This window comes from Bactrocera neohumeralis, chromosome 3 (genome assembly GCF_024586455.1).
Source record: "Bactrocera neohumeralis isolate Rockhampton chromosome 3, APGP_CSIRO_Bneo_wtdbg2-racon-allhic-juicebox.fasta_v2, whole genome shotgun sequence".
NCBI classification, from domain to species: Eukaryota; Metazoa; Arthropoda; class Insecta; order Diptera; family Tephritidae; genus Bactrocera; species Bactrocera neohumeralis.
The window spans coordinates 20181586-20201760 of record NC_065920.1 but is presented as its reverse complement, the minus strand read 5'-3'; the positions used below and the strand labels follow the sequence as shown (position 1 = coordinate 20201760).

The following is a 20175-nucleotide window of genomic DNA, read 5'->3' as shown; positions in this document are numbered from 1 at the left end:
ATTCTGAGAGGAAATAAGATGGTAAAGGTAAAATTCTAATTCCTTGCCAAAATAGTGAGGAATCGTTTTAGAAGTGACTGTATTAAGGTGGTTTTCGATACATTTACTCCCATTTAATAATTCTTTAAACTCGTCCAGACATAATTTATTAGAATTGTGGTGACCTAATGGCCTCATTAAGCAAATGAAAGTGAAAATATGAGTTTTGTAAGAAATTAAATTTTGATCAGAAAAATTTATTTATCAGTTCTTCTAGATTCTTTTGGAGGTATCAAGAAGCCAAGTTGCATTTTACTCGAACCCTATGTGACAAAGCTTGGCCCTGGCAGCTTTAAAATGAATAAGTTATCTTACAAAGAGCAAAACTATTGGATTTTATTAGTACAGTATTTATTAATATTTTCACAAAATTTTTAATATTTACGACCAATCTTAATTCCAAATTAAAAGTTACCTTTCAAACAAAATTTAACATAATTTTCAAGCAATAGTCACATCATTGGTGTAGTACAACCAAATCGATGGAGGCGGCAAGTCATAGCGACATTCCTCCTCAATCAGACCATTTTCATCCAGAGTGCCTTTCAGATTTAACTTACCACCGCATTGACCCTACATATACATACATACATATAAATGAGTTCGGAGAGAAATAAATTCTCAAGACAATAATCCTTACCCGATTTGAGAACTTTCGCCACGCATAACTGCCCGCATGATGATTATATAACTGTTTGTATTTGTGTTTTATATCATAAATGCTATCCTCATCGCAGACCTTCATCAGCTGTGTGGTGCCGGTGAGCGTGTTGATTATGCGCACGCGCCGATCACGCCTCGTCAGGCGCCCGATATGATACATGGGGTCTTGACTCCACATTTTGCCACTTGTCTTGCACATTTCACTGAGCGCGGTTTCTAGTATTGGCGGGAATAGCAGACGTGGTCGTCCCGTTACAGGCGATGTTTCGGTTTTCGGCATGAATGACTCCTCGAAGAAATGCGAGATATCTTTGCCGCCAAAGGCGAGCAGATACTCTAGGTTCTTGAAATAGGATGATTGATATTGATTAGTTCTTTTACTTGAAAGTTCTTCGCACAACTTACGCTATTCCAGTGATCGTAGCGGTCTCTTAAAAGTGGCGTCAAATCGAGCACATTCCCATGTATGACAACCCAGAAATCATCCTTTTTATTGTGTAAGGCCACCTCGTCGTATAAATAGTAGCGCATTCTGGTTTGTTCAGAAATGTGCGAGTATGTTTACTAAAATATAAACAGCAGCGTTTAAAAACACGATTTGATATCAAAATTTTTTGTGAAATTTTGTCTTTTGCTATTCCGATTTTTGAAAGTTTTCGAAAAGAAAAAAATAATAATAATAAAATTCAACGGTACAGTGGTGTTTGTGTATGATATTTTGGTGTAATAAAATTCATATACCTTGTTGCTTCTAAAATCATGAAGAATAGGCACTAACTGTGACTGGTTTTATGCCATACTATACTGGTATACTGGTGTTACTGTTCTATAAGTTTTGTCGTTTGATAAGAAAAAAAAAACAATTTTATGATTCAAAATACACTTTATTATTCAATATAATCTGCCTGAACATTAATACACTTGCTCCAATGATCCTCCAATCTGTGGATCCCATTCCTGAGGTGAAAATCCAGAAGTTCTGCAAAATGCGCTTCAACGGCCGTTAACCTCTTCATTTGATGAACGCTTGCCACGCATAAATTTTTTGAGTTCTGGAAACAAATGGAAGTCACTGGTGGCCAAATCTGGTGAATACGGTGAATGCTCCAACAATTTGAACTTTAACTCATGGATTTTAGCCATTGTCAAAATGCTCTTTTGACACGATGCGTTGTCCTGATAAAAAATGATTTTTTTCTTCTGCAAACCGGGTCTTTATTCACGAACGACAAAACTTTTCTTAATAACTTTGTGATGTTGTGATAAAAATGGATATGTAAAATCGTTAACACCAAGTTCATTGTTTTTTTTTCGATTTCTGTTGTTCATTGACTTTTAAAGAGATCAATGATACTGCCCGAGATTAGTGATCCTTTTTTTATAAATAACTCTTTTGTTTTGTAAGTGTAAGATGTTCTTTTTGCTTACTTTTAGCAACCTTAAGAAACAAATACCCCTTTTTTTACGTTTAGCAAGGACAATAACCCTTAGCACGTGCTGCTTTAGGGTTGTAGACGTCGCTAAGGAGGCTTATCATTCAGCTCAATAATTTCGTTCATGTTTTTGAAACTAATCAAATGTGAGGTTAGTTTAAAAAAACTCTTCATGGACTCAATAGTGAAAGAGAAAGGATAAATTTTACGATAAAAATATTTCTTCAGGATAACCACATGTTCGAAATCTAAACTCAATAAATTGTCTCTTAATTTGATCCTTCCGTACTCTTCAGTTCAGCGAGAGGATAATGTTTTTCCCAGCCTACCTGAGCTCGCAATTCATTCTTCTCTGGAATATGGGTTTTGTAACATTTACATAATTACAAGTTGATTTCTTAGAGGAATTTAATTTTTTTTATCTTAATATACCTACTTCTGAAATAAATGATCTTCCCACTAATCAACCAATTAGATTATGATGATCGATGTTTGGTGCCACGTTGCAAATCGGTCATTGAGGTCAATAACCTTTGGTGAGGTGTTTCTTTTGTTTATCTTTAGTAAAGTTAGCAACCCCAAGGGGCGATGGCGCCTTTGTCTACATTCAGTGAGGATAACAACCCTTAACAAATACCCTTTTAGGGTTGTTGACTTCGCTAAGGGTGCTAATCATTCAACTCGATAACTCCTTTTGAGTTAATTTGAAAAACTGCCCTTGTTTTATGAATTTATACTGGAAGTCATAATTAATTGTTTTTTCTTACCTCTTTTTCATATAATATCGTTTGATCGGTTGGGAAGTACAATAGTAATATGATATTTCTAATCCCTTACAAATTATTGTACAAGATGAAAAAATGGGAGCCTCAGTTGTTTCGAAAAATGAAAAAAACGAAGATTTTAGCCCGTATTTTGAAACAATCTCAAGGGAGCCTGCCAATATCAATCAATTTAGCTTTCAACAAAATTTGTATAACATGCATTTTCGTATGAAAAATAAATTGCTTTAGAGGAAGTGTAGTGGTCCGTTTTCTTACCACGATAAAAATCAATGATCATTTCTATTAGTTAAGATATTGTTTCTCTAAGCGATAAGATAAACAATGCAATGCAATAACCCTTAAGAAACCTAGGCAATAAATACCATAATATTCTATATTTTATGACAACTCTTTTGAGGACAACGAACTCCACACTTCACAGTCGATAATTTGATTTGCAAATGTTAACAAATACGAATGCATTTTCTACAACTCATTCACTACCCGTTGGCATTGTTATTGTTGTAGTCGTTGTCTGTTTTAGCGAAACAAATATTCACACGAGGCTTTTATAGGTAAATAGCAATAAAATTCGAAATGTTGAGCGCAGCCAACGGCAACACACACACACTGGCACCTGCGTAGCGATTCATACACGTAAATAGATATGTATACAAAGGTAGCAAAATAACAACAACAAAAATGTAAACAAAGGCAGCGTAAAACGCAATGTCTGCCCAGGCTGGGCGCTCCTTGTCAGCAGGTTCTAAGCAAATCAAAAGACTCAGGACCGCAACTTGCGCGAACGCAACCGCGAAACGAGTTTAAATAGGTTTGCTTTGTAGTTGATTTTGTTGTTATTGTTTTGTTTCCTTGTTGAAATTGTATTGAATTTCATTGCTTTTGACTGCGCTGCGCTGCGCGGCTGCTCTGTGGAGGGCGTAGTGAATTTCGCACGCTTTTGTTGCCTTCAAATATAGATGTGCTTACGCTCCAAACCATACATATAGGTATATAGAATGAAGTATAGCTGAATATATACGCACATAAATTCTGCTGTTTGTTTACTTATCCTTTCCCACAGCCCAGTGGACTTCCATAGGGAATAAAATTAGTGCCACAAATGGTTATCTTTCGAATTCAAGAAGTATAGTTGATATATAAAAATATGATCAAAGAGTAGAAAAGCAAGTGCAGGAAACCAAGCTCTATCACTTCTAAATACATTACTAAACAATTTTTTTGGATAAATTTCACAATGTGTTCTTTAATACTATATACCATATATAGTATATCATGAGGGCAGTCCGATGACTAATTAGACGATTACTGTCCAAGTTTTAGTCGAATCAACTAAGTAGTCTTCCTTTGATCACAATCCAATTCGCAGATGTTAGAAAAATGTAAAAAAGTTAATATTGATCGGTGTTTCGATTCTTAGTTTTGGAAGGAAAAGCTCACGAGATAAGCTACTTTAGCTTCGGTATCACAAAAATGGGAACGAGAGTTTCGCTTTCTTCGCGAGTTCTTCCACTCTATAGCTGGGCTTCACTGGAGCTTGAATAGTGTTGGATTACCATTACTCCTTGTGTTGTCATAAGATCCTTTGACTCAAAGCTGATCAATAGAGGTCTAGTGAGCTCATCGGACAGAGTAAGGTTAGCCTTTTCCTCTTTGTAGACTCTAACTGGTCTTACCCTAGCTAGTACCACGTGTGCTCACAATTTAAGACATCCCGGTGAGCTAGAGGGAACAGAAATAAAGATTTATAAGATCGGATCATAGGAGGTCAATTCTCTGGCTTCACAACGGACTGTGTATATTAAGTAATCAAAGTGTGCTCCTCATCTTGGGGATCATTCGTTAGACTTAAACTAATAGAAATCGCGTGCTAAAAGTGCTTGAATGTTTTAGATGATGACTCTTCTCCTTTGTTAGTGATGGAAAAGATTTTATTTAATTAATTTTAACGTGATCGCAAGATAATATCCGCAGTATTCTCCATTGAACCCCGTGCAACTTAATGCTTAAGAATCTCATATTAAAAACTGTCTATAAAATTCCTTAATTGAGTCAATTACAGAGTCTTTTCAAGTATACATCGGGCGATATACATATTGGTAATTGACTCAATTAAGTCACTGTTTGAAACAACTATTCGATCTGAATATAAAGTCCCATATTCTATTTGCAAAATCGAAATATATCACAATAAGCTCTTAATGTAGTTAATTAGTAAATTGTTCACATACATATGTATATGCCCATATGAAGAATTGCTAATTGACAGAATTAAGTAAACATAAGTTCATCATAAATATGTTCAATCAAAAAGTATTCCCATCAGCTCTTAATGTAGTCAATTAGTAAATTGTCCAGACATAAGAATACATGAGGAATTGCTAATTGACTCAATTAAGTCAATATAAGTTCGTCTAAAATATGCTGAGTGAAAAAAAATTCTAAGCTTCTCTTAATGTAGTCAATTAGTAATCTGTTCTCATATGAATAATTGCTAATTGACTCAATTAAGTCAATCTAAGTTCGTTTAACGAATGTTGAATCAAAAAATGTCACAATCAGCCTTTAATAAAGTCAGTTTATAAATTATTCACACATATGTACACATAAAAAATTGCTAATTGACTCAATTTAGTCAGCCTAAGTACGTCTAAAATATATTGAACCAAAAAACATCCCAATCAGCCCTTAATATAGTCAATTCATAAATTGTTCACACATTTTTACACACGAATAATTGCTAAGTGAGTCAATTAAGTCAATCTAAGTTCGTCTAAAATATGTTGAATAAATAAATATCCTAACCAGCCCTTAATTTAGTCAATTAATAAATTGTTTACACATACATATTTACCACATCTACCACATATTTTAACACTCCGCAGCTTCTACTGGGCCAAACGTGTATTCAGGTGCCTGCCAAAATGCGTAAAAATCAAAACAAGTGCTGTCTTACACTTTTTTCTATTAACTGAAGGATATTTTTTTTATTTTCCTTTCTTTGCTGCCTTCACTTTGCAACGCACGAATATTTAAACGCGAATTTCACAACAGACCGGTTATATTTCCCAGCCACCGGGCAACCAAACGCAGCGCTCAACTCCAGCCAAAGCTAGAATAGACTTTGCCTTCGTTCTGCGGAGATTAGTCATGTTCGATCATGTTCAACGATGAGTCATAGCACCTGTGTGGGTTGAGTATATATGTACATACATATGTGTGGTTGTAGCTATGAAGATTTATTTGTATGTAAAATTAATCCGGTAGGTTGCAGCTCCTCTTTTTATACTCTCTTTACATTTTCGTTACCTTTTCCCGTTGCTTGTGCTGTCTAAGCGCATGCGTAGAATTATTATTTTTTACTTGGTTGTTGTTATACCCTGAACAGGGTAGTTTTAGTATGCCAGGCCGCGAGAAGTTACAGAATAAACGGCGGAGAGACTATATAGTAATTATATGTACTACATACATACTTATATAAATGATAAGCGTGATGAGCTGAGTCGTTTAGTTATGTTCGTCTGTATATGTATATCAGAACTATTTCCGCAATTTTTGAGGTACTGGTCTGAAATTTTACACCCTTATTTTTCTTTCCAAGCAGCTGCATATTTCTTGGAATTGGTGAAAAAGGTCTACTATATTATGGGGTATAGCTGCCGTACAACTGAATGATCGCAATGAAGTCCTTGTATGAATAACTTTTTTATTTGTCAAGATATCTTCACGAATTTCGGCATGGACTATTTTCTGAGGCAAGTGTACAATATTCGAAGAAATCGTTCAGCTTAGACAACTTTAGCTTATAGCTGCCATATGAATTGATCGAACAGAGTCAAGTCTTTATATGAAAAACTTTTTCATTTGACAAGATATCTTCACGAAATTCGACATGGACTATTTTCTGAAGCAATAGTATAATATTTGTAGCAATTGTTCAGATCGGACCACTTTAGCTTATAGCTGTCATCTGAACTGATCGATCAAATTCAAGTCCTTGTATGGAAAAACTTTTTCATTTGGACAATATATCATCACGAAATTCAGCATGGACTATTTTCTGAGGCAACAATATAATCTCAGAAGATTTTATTCAGATCAGATGACTATTGCTTATAGCTGTCATACAAACTGATCTATCAAAGTCAAGTCCTTGTATAAAAAACTTTTTTATTTGACAAGATATCTTCACATAATTTGGCATAGACTAATTTCTGAGGCAAGAGCACAATGTTCAAGGAATTCGTTCAGATCGGATAACTATAGCATATAGCTGCCATATGAAGTGACAGATCAAAATGCACCTATGTAGGGTATTACTGACTTCAATGTCCTTGATTGTTGCTGCTCTGCTTTCCCATGCTGATTGATTAATATGCCACACATAAATACTTATGTATACAAATGTATTTGTTTTCGATTTCAAGTGCTTAACCGTCGCGAGATTCCCATCGATGATTTGAATGTGTAGCAGTTCCCTTTTAATATGCTTCGCATGTCTGGTTTTTGCGTAGGATTTTGAGGCCATTTAGCGCTGTTTGGGGAGGTTTTTACATGTACATATGTATGTATAGGTATTTACCTTTATTTCTCCGCATCTGTTGGTCATTTTGCGCTCAGTTGCCTTTGATTTTATGCACCGATCTTTCTCGAGCTCATAAAAATTCATTAATATTCGCAGATTTCTTTACAAAAAGTTGAAATGGCAGCCAATCTTCGTCAATGAAATCTCATTACAATATTTGTATTCTACCTGACAATTCTGTAACCAGTACTTGGTATTCATTTTAAGGCAATATGTATATAGTATATGTATGCGGCTGTGTACTGTTTGTAAGCTTGTATGTGTAAATCTGCTTGTTGCTAGCAAGGCCATTGTATTTGCGCGGAAGGTGTGTAATAACGATATTGAATTTATAATAAATCCGCATTTACATAAATATAGCTTATGCAGTTACGAATACAATAAAATTATATTTGTGAGTGTGAGTTTGTATGTGTGCCTTTCAATTGTTTGCAGTACACATTACTCACCAATTTTTTTGTTGGCTTTCCTTTGCTTCCCATTAAGAAAGATATACAAAAGTAATTAAATATAGCGTATGGGTGCATGTCTGTGTATGTTTGTATATATGTATGTATGTGTGTTTGTATTCAACAACGGATATTGTTAATCAGTGACAATTAAAATAATTCGCCATGCTCGCACAAATCTCCATTGATTTTAATGTGCTATTGTTTTCGGTGGAAATGTCTGTCTGCCTTTTATATGTGTGTGTTGCATTTTATCAACTGATTATAATTATTTTTGCCCGTTTTTCCTTTTGCATATTGATGTTTGTATGCATCCATGCTTTTTTTGCATACAACTTTGTTGCTGTTACTGTGGTTGTTGTTTGTGCTTTACAGCATTGCCAATCAACTTGATTTGCGTTAATTAAATAATTAACTGCTCGCGCGTATAAAAAACTAATAACAGCCATAAAAGACTCACGTCAATTAAAGGGCGTCGGCGTCGCTATATACTCTTGCATGCATATGTATGTATGTTTGTTTATATTTTTGCATCGCTGCTTCTTATTTGGATTCACACTTAACCGGTTTTTAATTAATTTGCATTTAATATGCACTATATTTAATGATTTTTGTCAGGGGCATGTAATTGGTCATCAACTACACTTTACAAGTATATGTAAGTTTGTATACAAGCAAGTATCTTTACATACATATCTGCGAATTATAAGGCAATTGCTTGTGGCATAACTTTTCTAATGAAAAATGCAATCAAATCGCGATTCACTTATTTGTAGCAAATATATTTATAGTAAGATAGCAGAATTGACAAATTAAATACGCAGAGGTGTTATGTGTTTGCGTTGTAAGTGTTAAAAAATGTTGAAAATTTTGTGATTGCCGAGTAGATATTCGTTATTTGACAAACTAGTAGTTCAAATGTAATTTAATGTCAAGCTTTATCTTTATTAAAAAGATAAGGATTTGCCATTAAGTGACTGCCGCTGCTGACTCTAATAAATCCCATCCCCTTGAGCGACTAATTTTCGGTAAACTTTTGCGGTAATTTAAGGGCGTATGTCTGCAATGACGTGTTTCCCAGTAGTCAATCGTCTCGGGCTTACCTGCGTACATAAGCGACTTCATGTAACTCTACAAAAAACGGTCCATGTCGAACGTTTTTGGAGGCCACGCTACAGGCAAATGACGCGAGAATACGCTCATCAAAAGTTCCCTTCAATAAAATGATTGTTTTGCTGGTTGTATGCCATGTAGCGCCATCATATGAGCACCAAAGGTCGTTTATTTCAACATACTCCAATTCAGGCATCGAAAAAATCATTAATTATGGTTCTATAGCGTTTTATATTGACTGTAGCAATATGGCCGGTTTTTTGTTTTTAGGAAATACAAACCAGTGATTCGATCGCTCCATAGGGCACACTAAACGGTGACTTTTTGAAGAGTAATGTTGTCTAAACAATGACTTGTGAATTATCAGTACTCCAAAAATGACAAGTAGGTTTATTAACTTATCCATTTAATCAAAATTGAGCTTCATCGTTCTACCAAATTATCTTGTGATCGGTGGCCATGTCGTTTTCGGTTGATTCACCGAACGTGCGACGCGTTTTATGGCCGTTCGGCATCGATTCTTGCATGAGTTGGAATTTGTAAGGAAGAAAAATCTTCCATGAAAAATACTCCAATTGTTGCGCGCGATTACAGAAGAAGTCAGTCGGGGTTTATCTGATACTCTACTGGATAATTATGTCGAAATTATTTTGCTAATAGAATTGTACAATTTGCAAACGTTGCTTTGAAGTATGCTTGTTTATTATGAAATATTTAGCAAGCCAAACTGAGTATAAATCAAGAAACATCTCCCAAAACACCTCATTCAAAACCACACGTCTAAAAAACACTCGTTACTTTCGCAAGACATATCATTATGGAATTGTAGTAAAATAGCGGAAGCAGTACAACGGTACTGAAGCTCGGCTAGGAGGAACTGTAACCCATTAAATATCGTATATTATAATTTATAGTAGTTATATTTCGCTATCTTCATTGGTGTTTGATTAATTTTAGGTAAAGCCAAATATGCTGTTGGCGGTCAAATTGGAATTATGAGAGAAATAGACTGATAGATATGATTTTAATGAAAAATTAGACAATTATGTGGTCATACTCGTACTTCAATATATATATATATATATATATATATATATATATTTCCGTATATTTATATATATATTTTATACTTTGGTTGACGTTTGATCTATAAACCTTCAAATGTGAATAGCAAACAATTCAAATACTTAAGATATTGATAAAATTAGTCAAGAATATTAAATAAATAATGACGGATAAAAGTCATCTAACCTGACCTATAGCCCTAATATTGCAACACATTGGACACGAAAAATTCTTATTTTATTTTTAGCCAAAAAATTGGTTTCTTAAATCCTAGATTGTATTTTCAAAAATCGTTTTTGTCCATACAGACTTAAACTCCGGCTCTGTTAAGGGGTTACCTTGGGTAAACAACAGCCTTATTTCAAAACCTTTTTTCTCATAAAAAAAATTAAGTATCTTATTATAATTTTTTGTTGTTGCAAACAAACGCTATTAACAAAGAAATTTTGAAATTTTTGGAAACAATATTTCAAACTCGGCCGTTGCGACGCCATTTCCGGTGATCCCTAGGAAAAAAGATGCTCCCGCGTTGGCAGGATAACTCCTTACAGGATCATCTGCAAAGTGAAAAATTGTTTTAGTTAAAACCTTAACTTAGAACTTGGACGAAGGAAAAAAACTGAAAATTGGATTTTTGGTAGACAATTTTACAAAAAAATTAAAATTTCAGTGAAAATTTCGCGATATTTTTTTTTTTTAAATATTTGTAATCGAAAAAAAATCCTTCGTCCAAGTATTTAAGAATTGTATCTGTCGAGAAATCTTGCCAACCGACTTCAAAAATACATTTCAATATCAGAACTGTCCAATAATAAATAAAATAATAAATAATTTAAGTATGCTTTTAGGGACATTAATTATTTTAGAGTTCCTAAGAAAACTTTAAAGAAACGAGCGATTGTGTGTTTATTAAAATTAATCACTAGTTATATGATAAAAGACAGCGTGCTGCACTTTAAATATCATAAATTTTATACAACAAACCTGAATTATATAATTTTTTAAAGGACAGGCCTCAGCTGCACAATTTGACTTTATTTTTCGCCTTTTATCTGATAAGACTACTAATGTAAACTAATTAAGCCACTTGTTTGCTAAGTAATACTTTAGGTTAGCTAAGACTTGGCTAAGCGTGAAAATATTGCTTTGAAATTTGTGTATAAACCAACACCCTCTTCCTGCCAGCCAACAAAAGACTTAGGCCACAAACTCGATCCGCAGAAGTAGATTAATGCTTAAAGCCAGGTGTTAGTGTCCACGGACTATATGATTATACAGACACTGTTGGCTGAAAATTTAAAATTTAAATTACAAAAAAAAAATGCAAAGAAGTTATTTATAGCGTCTGCGCAGATATGCCACACGCAACCCCTCTCGATGCCTTAGCATTCACTAGCAAGGGTTCTGTTTGAGTGATTGTGCTGGTATTTCGTATATGCAAATGCACACATATATTTTTATAGTTAGCCATGTTTACTCCTATTGAAATAGTGCGCGTGCCACGATAAATAATTTTTACTCGCCGACTTCACAGTTGACTTCACAGCACCCATATACGAGTTCATTGTAATAGTGGATCGGTTCTTGGCAGTTGTTGTAGTGTTGGCATAAATTAGGTATATTTTTTGTGCAAGCAGTCTGAAGTGCTATAGTGTAGTCTCTATTATACTTGTATGTTCTTGGTAAAAAGCGTAACACTCCTTTTTTATTGGTGATGGTGCCACCCTTCCCAAAACTAAGCAATATTGTGCTTATGCGGAAATTTGTATAAATATTTTGTTGAATGGAGCTGTTGGTAATATATTGTATCATTGTATAGCACTGTGTGTATGTATGAGCATTAGGGTGGTAAAGATTTTTTCAAGAATTGAAAAATCAAAAATAAATATATGAATAAAAATGTATGAGCATTAGGGTTGTAAATTTTTTTCTATAACTTAAAAATTTAATTTTTTGAGCATTAGGGTGGTAAAAATTTTTCAAAAAAAAAACTGTGAAAAAATTTATATCAAATTCAAAGTAATAATTTCAAATTAATTATAAAGAAATAAATTCAAAAATGTTATAAAAAGGTGTATATTGTGTCAAAAAAGTACCCGGAAATTGATAGATGTATATTTCGATTGTTTAAACATCATCTTCGAAAAATTTGTTTAATATAGAGAGTTTTGAAGCGATTTTTTGTTTTTTAAATTTGAAAAATTATTTTTCAAAATATCCAATTTTTTCAAAATTAATAATTATGGCTACCACAGAAATGTGTCTTCATTAATTGGACATTTTTTCACCTAACATTGAGAATTGCATCTAAATGTAGCCACCTTTTTGAGAATTGTGCCTAAATGTAGGCATCTTTTTTTCTTTTTGCTTTTATCGAAGTTTTAGCGTTTATTGCTATCTAGGCAACCAATTTAGAATACTGTTTAACATTTTTCAAAGGCATGAAATTAGTATTTCTAGTCACAACGTAAAATACCTCAATTTTGCCACTAGGCAAATAAACGTTGCCTACATTTAGGAGTGCATTCATATATAGCATAGATGAGGTTCGCATTAACGTAGCTTTTATTTATATATTTGAAGACTTTGCTTTGTCTTCCGGTATGAGATTTGGTCTAGGCTTCGAGAAATAGGGAAGACCCCCAAAAATGTTAATGGATTATTATTTTTTTGCTAAATTTCCTTTCAGACCATAAAAATTTGTCATATAATTAATTATTTCGAATTTTTCTATTGAGTTTTTTTTTTTACTTAATTTGTTTCTAAAACTTCTTGACAAGCCTCGAAACGCCACACCCTAATGTGAATATGCGCACATACTTATATACCGACATCCGTCTGCAGACGGATATAGTACACAGCGATCTTAACGATCGTTAATTGAGGCAAGTGAGCAACACCAACTCGCCTATACCTACTATTACCCTCGACTCTCGAGCGTGAAGTGTAGAAACCTTTACACTCCCTTATGGTGTTCTACACGTAAAGCCATTAAACAAATGCAGATATGAGTCCAAGCGCTGGCGTATGGGGGACTGAAACTGAACTGTATTGTCGCTGTATGGAAATTAACATAAATTGTATGGCAGAAGAAATTGCGCGAGCCATGCGCTAAGAGTGCTATGAGCCGGGTTTAGAAAGAGGAAAAACATTACCGTAATTTTGATACATTATTACCACTGAAAATTATTTCTATAATTTGTACTTTTTATTGAGGTCAGTGTCCATTTGGGCTTCAATTCCCCATATAACAAATTGAGTACATACATACATAAGTATATGTATGTATATATGTAGCATGTGTTTGAATTTTCCTTTATGATCATTTTCTATTTTTCATTAAGATGACTTTCTGAGTTGCGGGCTTACGCTTGGGTGCTTTTGGTTGGCCGTGCTAACTCTGACTGTATTTAGTTGTATATTATATCTACATATATTTTTAGAGGTGTTGTTGTTGTTATTATTTTCTTCCATCAGTGGTGGCTTACGCTGAATTGGTGAAAAGCTAACTGATCATTAAATAAAGGTTTCATACGATCCAATTCTTTTAGAATCGTTTGGTCTCTGGTATATTTATTAATATTTTGCTCTCTGTTGTCTGGCTATAAAGACTTTGCCCTCCTGTAACTATGCCAAATATAAAAAATCATCTGATCTGGCACTCCAAATTGTTATTCTTAATATAACGGGTACTTATAAGAAAAAATTATAGTGAGAGTTGTTCACTATTTCTGTTAAGAAATAAAAATATAACTCTTCAGTGAGAACTTAAATGCATTTTATTGAAATATACTGATAGATATTCGATGTAATATAAACAATTTCAAATCCCAAATTTCTTTCATTCCAATTTTGCAGAAAAGTTGCCTAAAGTAATTCAAGTTTTCGGTCCAACTCGCATTGCTTATCTCTGCCACTTCTCTTCCACACTCTCTCCTTCTCTCTCACTTTAACTCCCTCTATTTTTCCCGCTCTCTCTTTGCATCTCTCCTCCTCTATCTCTCTCTGTTACAAGTGGCCTTAATCAACCCAAGATTACATTATCAATCGTATTGCTAGTCTCCTATTTTTCTCATTTCTCCTATGCCCCTTTATTTCCTTCCATTTTCCTTTCCACTCTTCTCGTCTTCTTTTCTCTCTCTCTCTCTATTTCTTTATAAATTTATAACAAGTAGCTTAAATTAATCCAAGCTTACAATTACCGTTTAAGCTGCTAGCCTCTCTCTTCTCTTTTCACCCAAGTCTCCATCCCACCCCTTCTATTTCTCTCCTTTCCCTACCAATTTTTCCACTCTATCTTTGTATCTCTCTTATTTCTTTCTCTGTTTCCTTTCCACTTTTCCCCTCTTCTTTTCTCTCTCTCTGTCTCTATATCTCGTTTTCTGTCTCTCTCTCTCTTTTTCTATAACAAATAACTTAAATTAATCTCTCTCTCTCTCTCTCTGTAAGAAGTACCTTAAATTAATCCAAGCGTACAGTTACAATTTCAATTGCCAGTCTTTCTCTCCCTCTCTTTTCACCCATATCTTCATCCCACCTGTTCTATTTCTCTCCCTCTCCTTTCCCATCTTTCCCACTCACTGTTTCACTCTCTCTGTAACAAGCTCACAATAATTCATTCGAATTGCGAACCTCTCTTCTTCGCTCTCTCTTTCTTTCTCCCACACCACTCTATCTCACACTTCCTCTCCCTCTCTCTCTTCTTCATAAAAAAAGAAATCGTAAATTTAAAAAAAAAAATTCCCTTTTGCCAAAGCAATTTACTCCTAACTATAAACGAGCTTTAAGCTTTAATTCAAGCTTACAGTTATTATATAAATTGCCAGTCTATTCACCTCCTCTCTCCCTCTCTTTTCACCCATGTCTCCACCCCCTTCTATTTCTCTTCCTCTCCCTTCCCACCTTTTTCACTCACGTTTTCACTCTCTTTGTAACAAGTAGCTTACAATAATACATTCGAATTACTAACCTCTCTCCTTCTTCCTCTCTTTTTCTCTCCCACACCCCTCTATCTCACGTTTTCTCTCTCCCTCTCTCACAATGTACTTGAAAAATCTTTTTTAAAATAAAATAATCGAAAATTTAATCAAAAATTGGCTTTTTGTCAAAGCAAATTACTCCCTGCTATAAACTAGCTTTAAGCTTTTAACCATATATAGTACATATTTACAAATAATTACTAAACTGCTTTCCAAGTCACCGTAAATGTGTTATATATTTTATCAATACGCCTAACGGTAAATTGAAGCAAACGACCTCTTTAACATCTCACTCGTTGAAATTTAACGAGAAAATATTTACCGGCTGCCGGCATTTTCCCGTGAACTCCATATGCCCCCAACTTGGCCACAGCGCTGTGTTACCCATGACAATTATAAATTAACATCTCATTGTTAAAATGCCACTTATTTCATTTTAAGTTATTGTTGTTGTTGTTTTCATTAACTGCTTATGCAAAGGAAATACGAAACCTTTTTGGATGAACGCATGCGCGCATACCAGCGAAAGCTTAGCGCAGCAACTTGCATTGCGTGCATCAACCGACAGTCATTCACATCAAAAGGTGCGTGGAGCGGTGGTGGTCTCCTGATGTATATGTGTATGTGTGTATGTATGCATTTGGAGCCATATTTTCATAGCTGTGTTTGGTCATGAATTTTTTATTGCCGTCGGCGGCTGCCACATTTTTGATTGTGCAGAAGAAAGGAGATGCCACTCATTGTTCAATGTTGCATTGCAGAGCAGTTGTGCGTACATACATATGTTGATATGTATGTATCTATATACAAATATGTATGCATTTATAGTAACGACAGCATTTATGTTGAGTGGTAATTAATCTCCGCACTCTTTCTTCAACTTCAAATTTATGCGTTCATTTGTTGTAATAAATTTCTTCTGTTGCGCATGTCACTTTATACACATATTTTCCACATATGTATATATGTTTGTGTATTTCTTCTGTGTGTGTGTGTGTTTTATAACTTTCTGTGTCTTGTTGACACGCTGTGGCTTTGGAAAATTCATTGGAAACGCCAAATTGCCATAAACTTCGTTAGCAACGCCTCTTCTGTAGACATTTTTACCACTGTTGTTGTTGTTATTGTTGTTGCTGTTGCTTTAGTGCTACAATCCTGTCATACATATATCTTTAGCATAATCACATTGCAGTAGATCAAAATTATAAAGATCTGCCACTTTGGCAGTCAGTCGCCCTTTAGGAACACACTCACACACACTTATACATTCAAGATATTTAATAGGGTGGTTAAAAAAATTCGATTATTTTTATCACTTTAGATGCCACAAAAAATTCGCTTCAGGTATGTGGCCTTAGTATAAATAACAAGGTTTTCCGCTTTTCGATTTCCTAATTTTATACCCTGGACTTCCAGCAAGAACCGTCGGAGAGTACGCAAACTAGTCCGTCAGTTTTTGAGATATCGATCTAAAATTTTGCACACGTATTTTTCTCGCCAAGAACCTGCACATATATCGGAACCGCCGATATCGGATCACTATAGCATATAGCTGTCATACAAACTGAACGATCGGAATCAAGTGCTTGTATGAAAAACTTTTTTATTTGACGAGATATTCATACGAAATTTGGCATGGATTAGTGTCCCAAGCAACGGCACAATTTCCGAAGAATTTGTTTAGATTAGACCACTATAGCATATAGCTGCCATATAAAATTCAAAATCTTGTATAGAATCCCTTATATTTGTCAAGGGTTTTATAGCTTCAGCGCAACAAAAGCTAACGATCGTTTTTGTTTTTTCCTTATTTCTAGTATTCAAAAAACTACCCCGATTCCAAAAAGAAAAAATCAGTTTTTTGCCCCACCCTACTGCTCTTAGCACAGTCAGTTCACGCTCATCTCTTGCTACATTTTCGTTTGTCGAACTTATGACTCACATTTTCAATCGCCACTTTTCCATCACCCATTATTTTATTTTATTTGCTTTTCATTTAACACGCTTTTCCTTAGTATCTGTGTGTATGTGTTATTTCTTCAATGTTTGCATAAGTGTCTGTGCCCATTAAAAAAAATAAAAAATTAGTTGCCGACTCGTGGTAAATAATTAGGGCTTCAATTGTCATGTCATTATCGTTCATCTCTCCGAATTCAAATTGTTGCCATGTTCTCTGGCTGCTAGACCAGCTGCAGTTATATAATATTAATGATGTTGGAAAATTTATTGGTCAATTTTGAAGAATTTTCTTTTTAATAATGAATATTTATGGCATCAACTGTGGATGTTGTTGTTGTTGATTTAGAAGATTGTTATTTTTACGAGAATTTGAAACATGTTACACTTTAAGGCAAGAGATAGCGAAATACTCGAATGGAATCGAATATTTTGTAGCCTATCATGGTCTACAAATATAATTCAGAACTCGAATATAATCACACCATACTTTCCATATTGCACAATTTTAAGTTCCATAAGAATAGAGAACCAATGATATTGAAATTAGACCTTCAAGGTGTGAAATTTAACAATAACTTTTCAAAACCTTAGATGCCAAATATGTGGTCATAAGTGCCTATGACTGATCTTATACCGAAAATATCACTCAAGACGAAAAGTATGTTAAGAAATTATGTGAGCATCTTTTTCGGACAATAAGGTGCTTCAAAGATTATTCAATCTGCAATTACTGCTTCTCGATGACGAACCTTCTTTGTGTTTGTTGATGGGCGCTGTCGATGTTAGGACTTCGATGAATTGTAAACTTTTTAAAATGAAACTTCTTTAGGATTAACTCAAGGAACTTGAACTTAAGAAATGATGTATAATAACAATAATATTAATGATAAAAATAATTACAATGAAAATTATAATTATACATTACATTAATAATAATTTAATATCAATAATAATTAAATGGAATTGTAAAGTCATTGGCGATAGAAACGAGTTTTTACGCATCAATTTTGCTTTTGCAATGACAAAATTCTTTCTTTTTTAACAAGCTACAACAGTTTCCTTAATTAAAAACACTAAACGGCTCTCTTCATTCATAATTTGCCTACTCAATAACAGTGCATGCTTTGATTTACAATAACATGCCTATACGTACACTAATATTCCTATGTTAGTACGTATGTAAGCTTTCGCGCATATATGTTAATTGCCTTTTGCTATGCTCCATAACGATTGCCGATTGACGACGCACGAGATCGCGCACCTGTTACTTTTCGTGAGGATGAGCAAACAACAGAAGGAGAGAGATCAGTTCGTGCCGAAATTTGTCGTGATGTGTGGCGTGTTGTGAAGTTTAGTGAATTATAATAAAAATAAATTAAATTGTGCTATAATATTGTTAAAGTTATTGTATAGAAATAATGTAAAGTATTTGTTACAAATTTAAAGTGAAAAGTGTTAAAGTGCCTGTAAATAAAAGCTATGTAAAGGTGTAAAGAAAAGTGAATTCCTGCAAAAGTGCATGTGTTCATAGCGGTGATATCGATCATGTTTGTGCAAGTTTCTTTCAGTACGGTTCGTGCCTGTTTTGTGTTGTTATAAGTGAGTGTTGTGTATGTCAAAGTGCTATAAATCGCCAGTGAAATAAAAAGAAAAGCTCGTGGTTTTAATAAGTGTGTGAAAATGTTTGCTAAAATATAATTTGTGTGTAGATGTGTACATACATACATATGTATATTCATCGGCGAAAAAAGTTGCCTGGGGTTTCAAGTGTGTGAAAATATAATTTGTATAAGTACAAGCATGTTTTTAATTTGTGCCAAAAAATATAACTATCTGTGTCGTTTCATTGTCGTTTCAAAAGGGGGTTATTTATCCGGAGCTGGCCACTCCCAAGTGATTGGCCTTCAAACGCTCAGAGAACTTGGTTTTTTTTTCACTTGCGTGAACTTCTACACATGACTCCATCCTCCATTTTATTACAGTTAGGTGCAGAAAATAGGTGAAATTGGTCGATAAATTCCTCCCTTTCGTTCTTCTAGTAGACTTTATGAACTGCTGAAACTTGAGCATGCCTTAATTTAATATTAGTTCCTTGTCCCAGAGTATAGTAGGATAGGGATGAGGTGGACAGAGCCCACGGATGCGTCCAAACAAGATAATCGAGTGGGTGGTGGTGTCTTTTCATCGAAATTCGTTACTAGGATCGCATTCCTACTACAAGACAACTGTATTGTTTTCCAAGCAGAAATGATAGTGATTAAAGAAAGAATTCTTGTTCTGACACAAAAAAGTATATATGCATATATTTATTTAGATAACCAAGCGGTTTTGAAATCACTAAAGTCTCTTAGGGTTTCATGGAATATAATGAAGCAATGACTTGATCTTTTAGAGTTTGCAACGTCCTATTTAACGATAAACCTGCAGTGGGTTCCAGAACATGGTGATATGATTGATATTTTAATGAAATTTGATGGACATGTTTTGTTGAATAAATTGATATTTAGCATTGAATAGGAATAAATTGGATATAACCACCATTTAGCACCCATTTCCTACTATAATGATTTCGGTTCCTTTGCTTTCGATCCGGGTTTAATTATAATAGTACCGAAATTAAAACAAGTAAACTGAATTTGGATTCCTTTTAGCACTTCATTGTCATTAAAATTGACGAGATCTTCTTAAAAAAAAATTTTTGAAAAATAAAAAAAATTATTTTAATTACTTTTGGTCAAACATGGTGGCTGTCAACAAATGATTTTTATTACTTTTTTCTTATTTTATTATTTATTCTTCTGTTTCAATATTTTATTTTGTAATTTTCTGCCTATCATTCGTTTTCACCCAATTATTTTGAAATCGGCTCAAATTACATCCGCAATAAATTACCAAGAAATGGCACTTTGACGTCGGTTCCTTTGAAATTCATTAATTTTGTGCGGTTTTTTGGCACCAAACACAATAAAATAAAGCATTCTTCGATTTGTATACTTCTGTTGCTCCTTTACCTACAGGCAGACGAGTGCGTGAGAGCATTTCAATGAATTTTTAACGATTTCTAAGAAATCCACAACCGCCATATTAACTGCATTTCAAGGGCAG

The 20175-nt window shown here is 34.2% G+C and overlaps 1 protein-coding gene across 2 annotated transcripts; it reads right to left on the bottom strand.

Annotated features, from left to right (window-relative positions):
• Window positions 1-430: 430 nt before the first annotated feature.
• On the bottom strand, window positions 431-5865 carry LOC126752949 (cytochrome b5 domain-containing protein 1). 2 transcript variants are annotated; one of them, XM_050464002.1, is made up of 4 exons: window positions 5767-5865; window positions 1108-1266; window positions 680-1045; window positions 431-612 (listed from the first exon to the last, which is right to left on the bottom strand). In XM_050464002.1, the coding sequence occupies exons 2-4, from the start codon at window positions 1231-1233 to the stop codon at window positions 481-483; spliced, it is 624 nt and encodes a 207-aa protein (XP_050319959.1). In that variant the 5' UTR covers window positions 1234-1266; window positions 5767-5865; the 3' UTR covers window positions 431-480. The 2 variants fall into 2 exon arrangements, with proteins under 2 accessions (XP_050319959.1, XP_050319958.1); XM_050464001.1 differs by lacking the exon at window positions 5767-5865 and having other exon boundaries at window positions 1108-1352.
• Between the last annotated feature and the right edge of the window lie 14310 nt (window positions 5866-20175).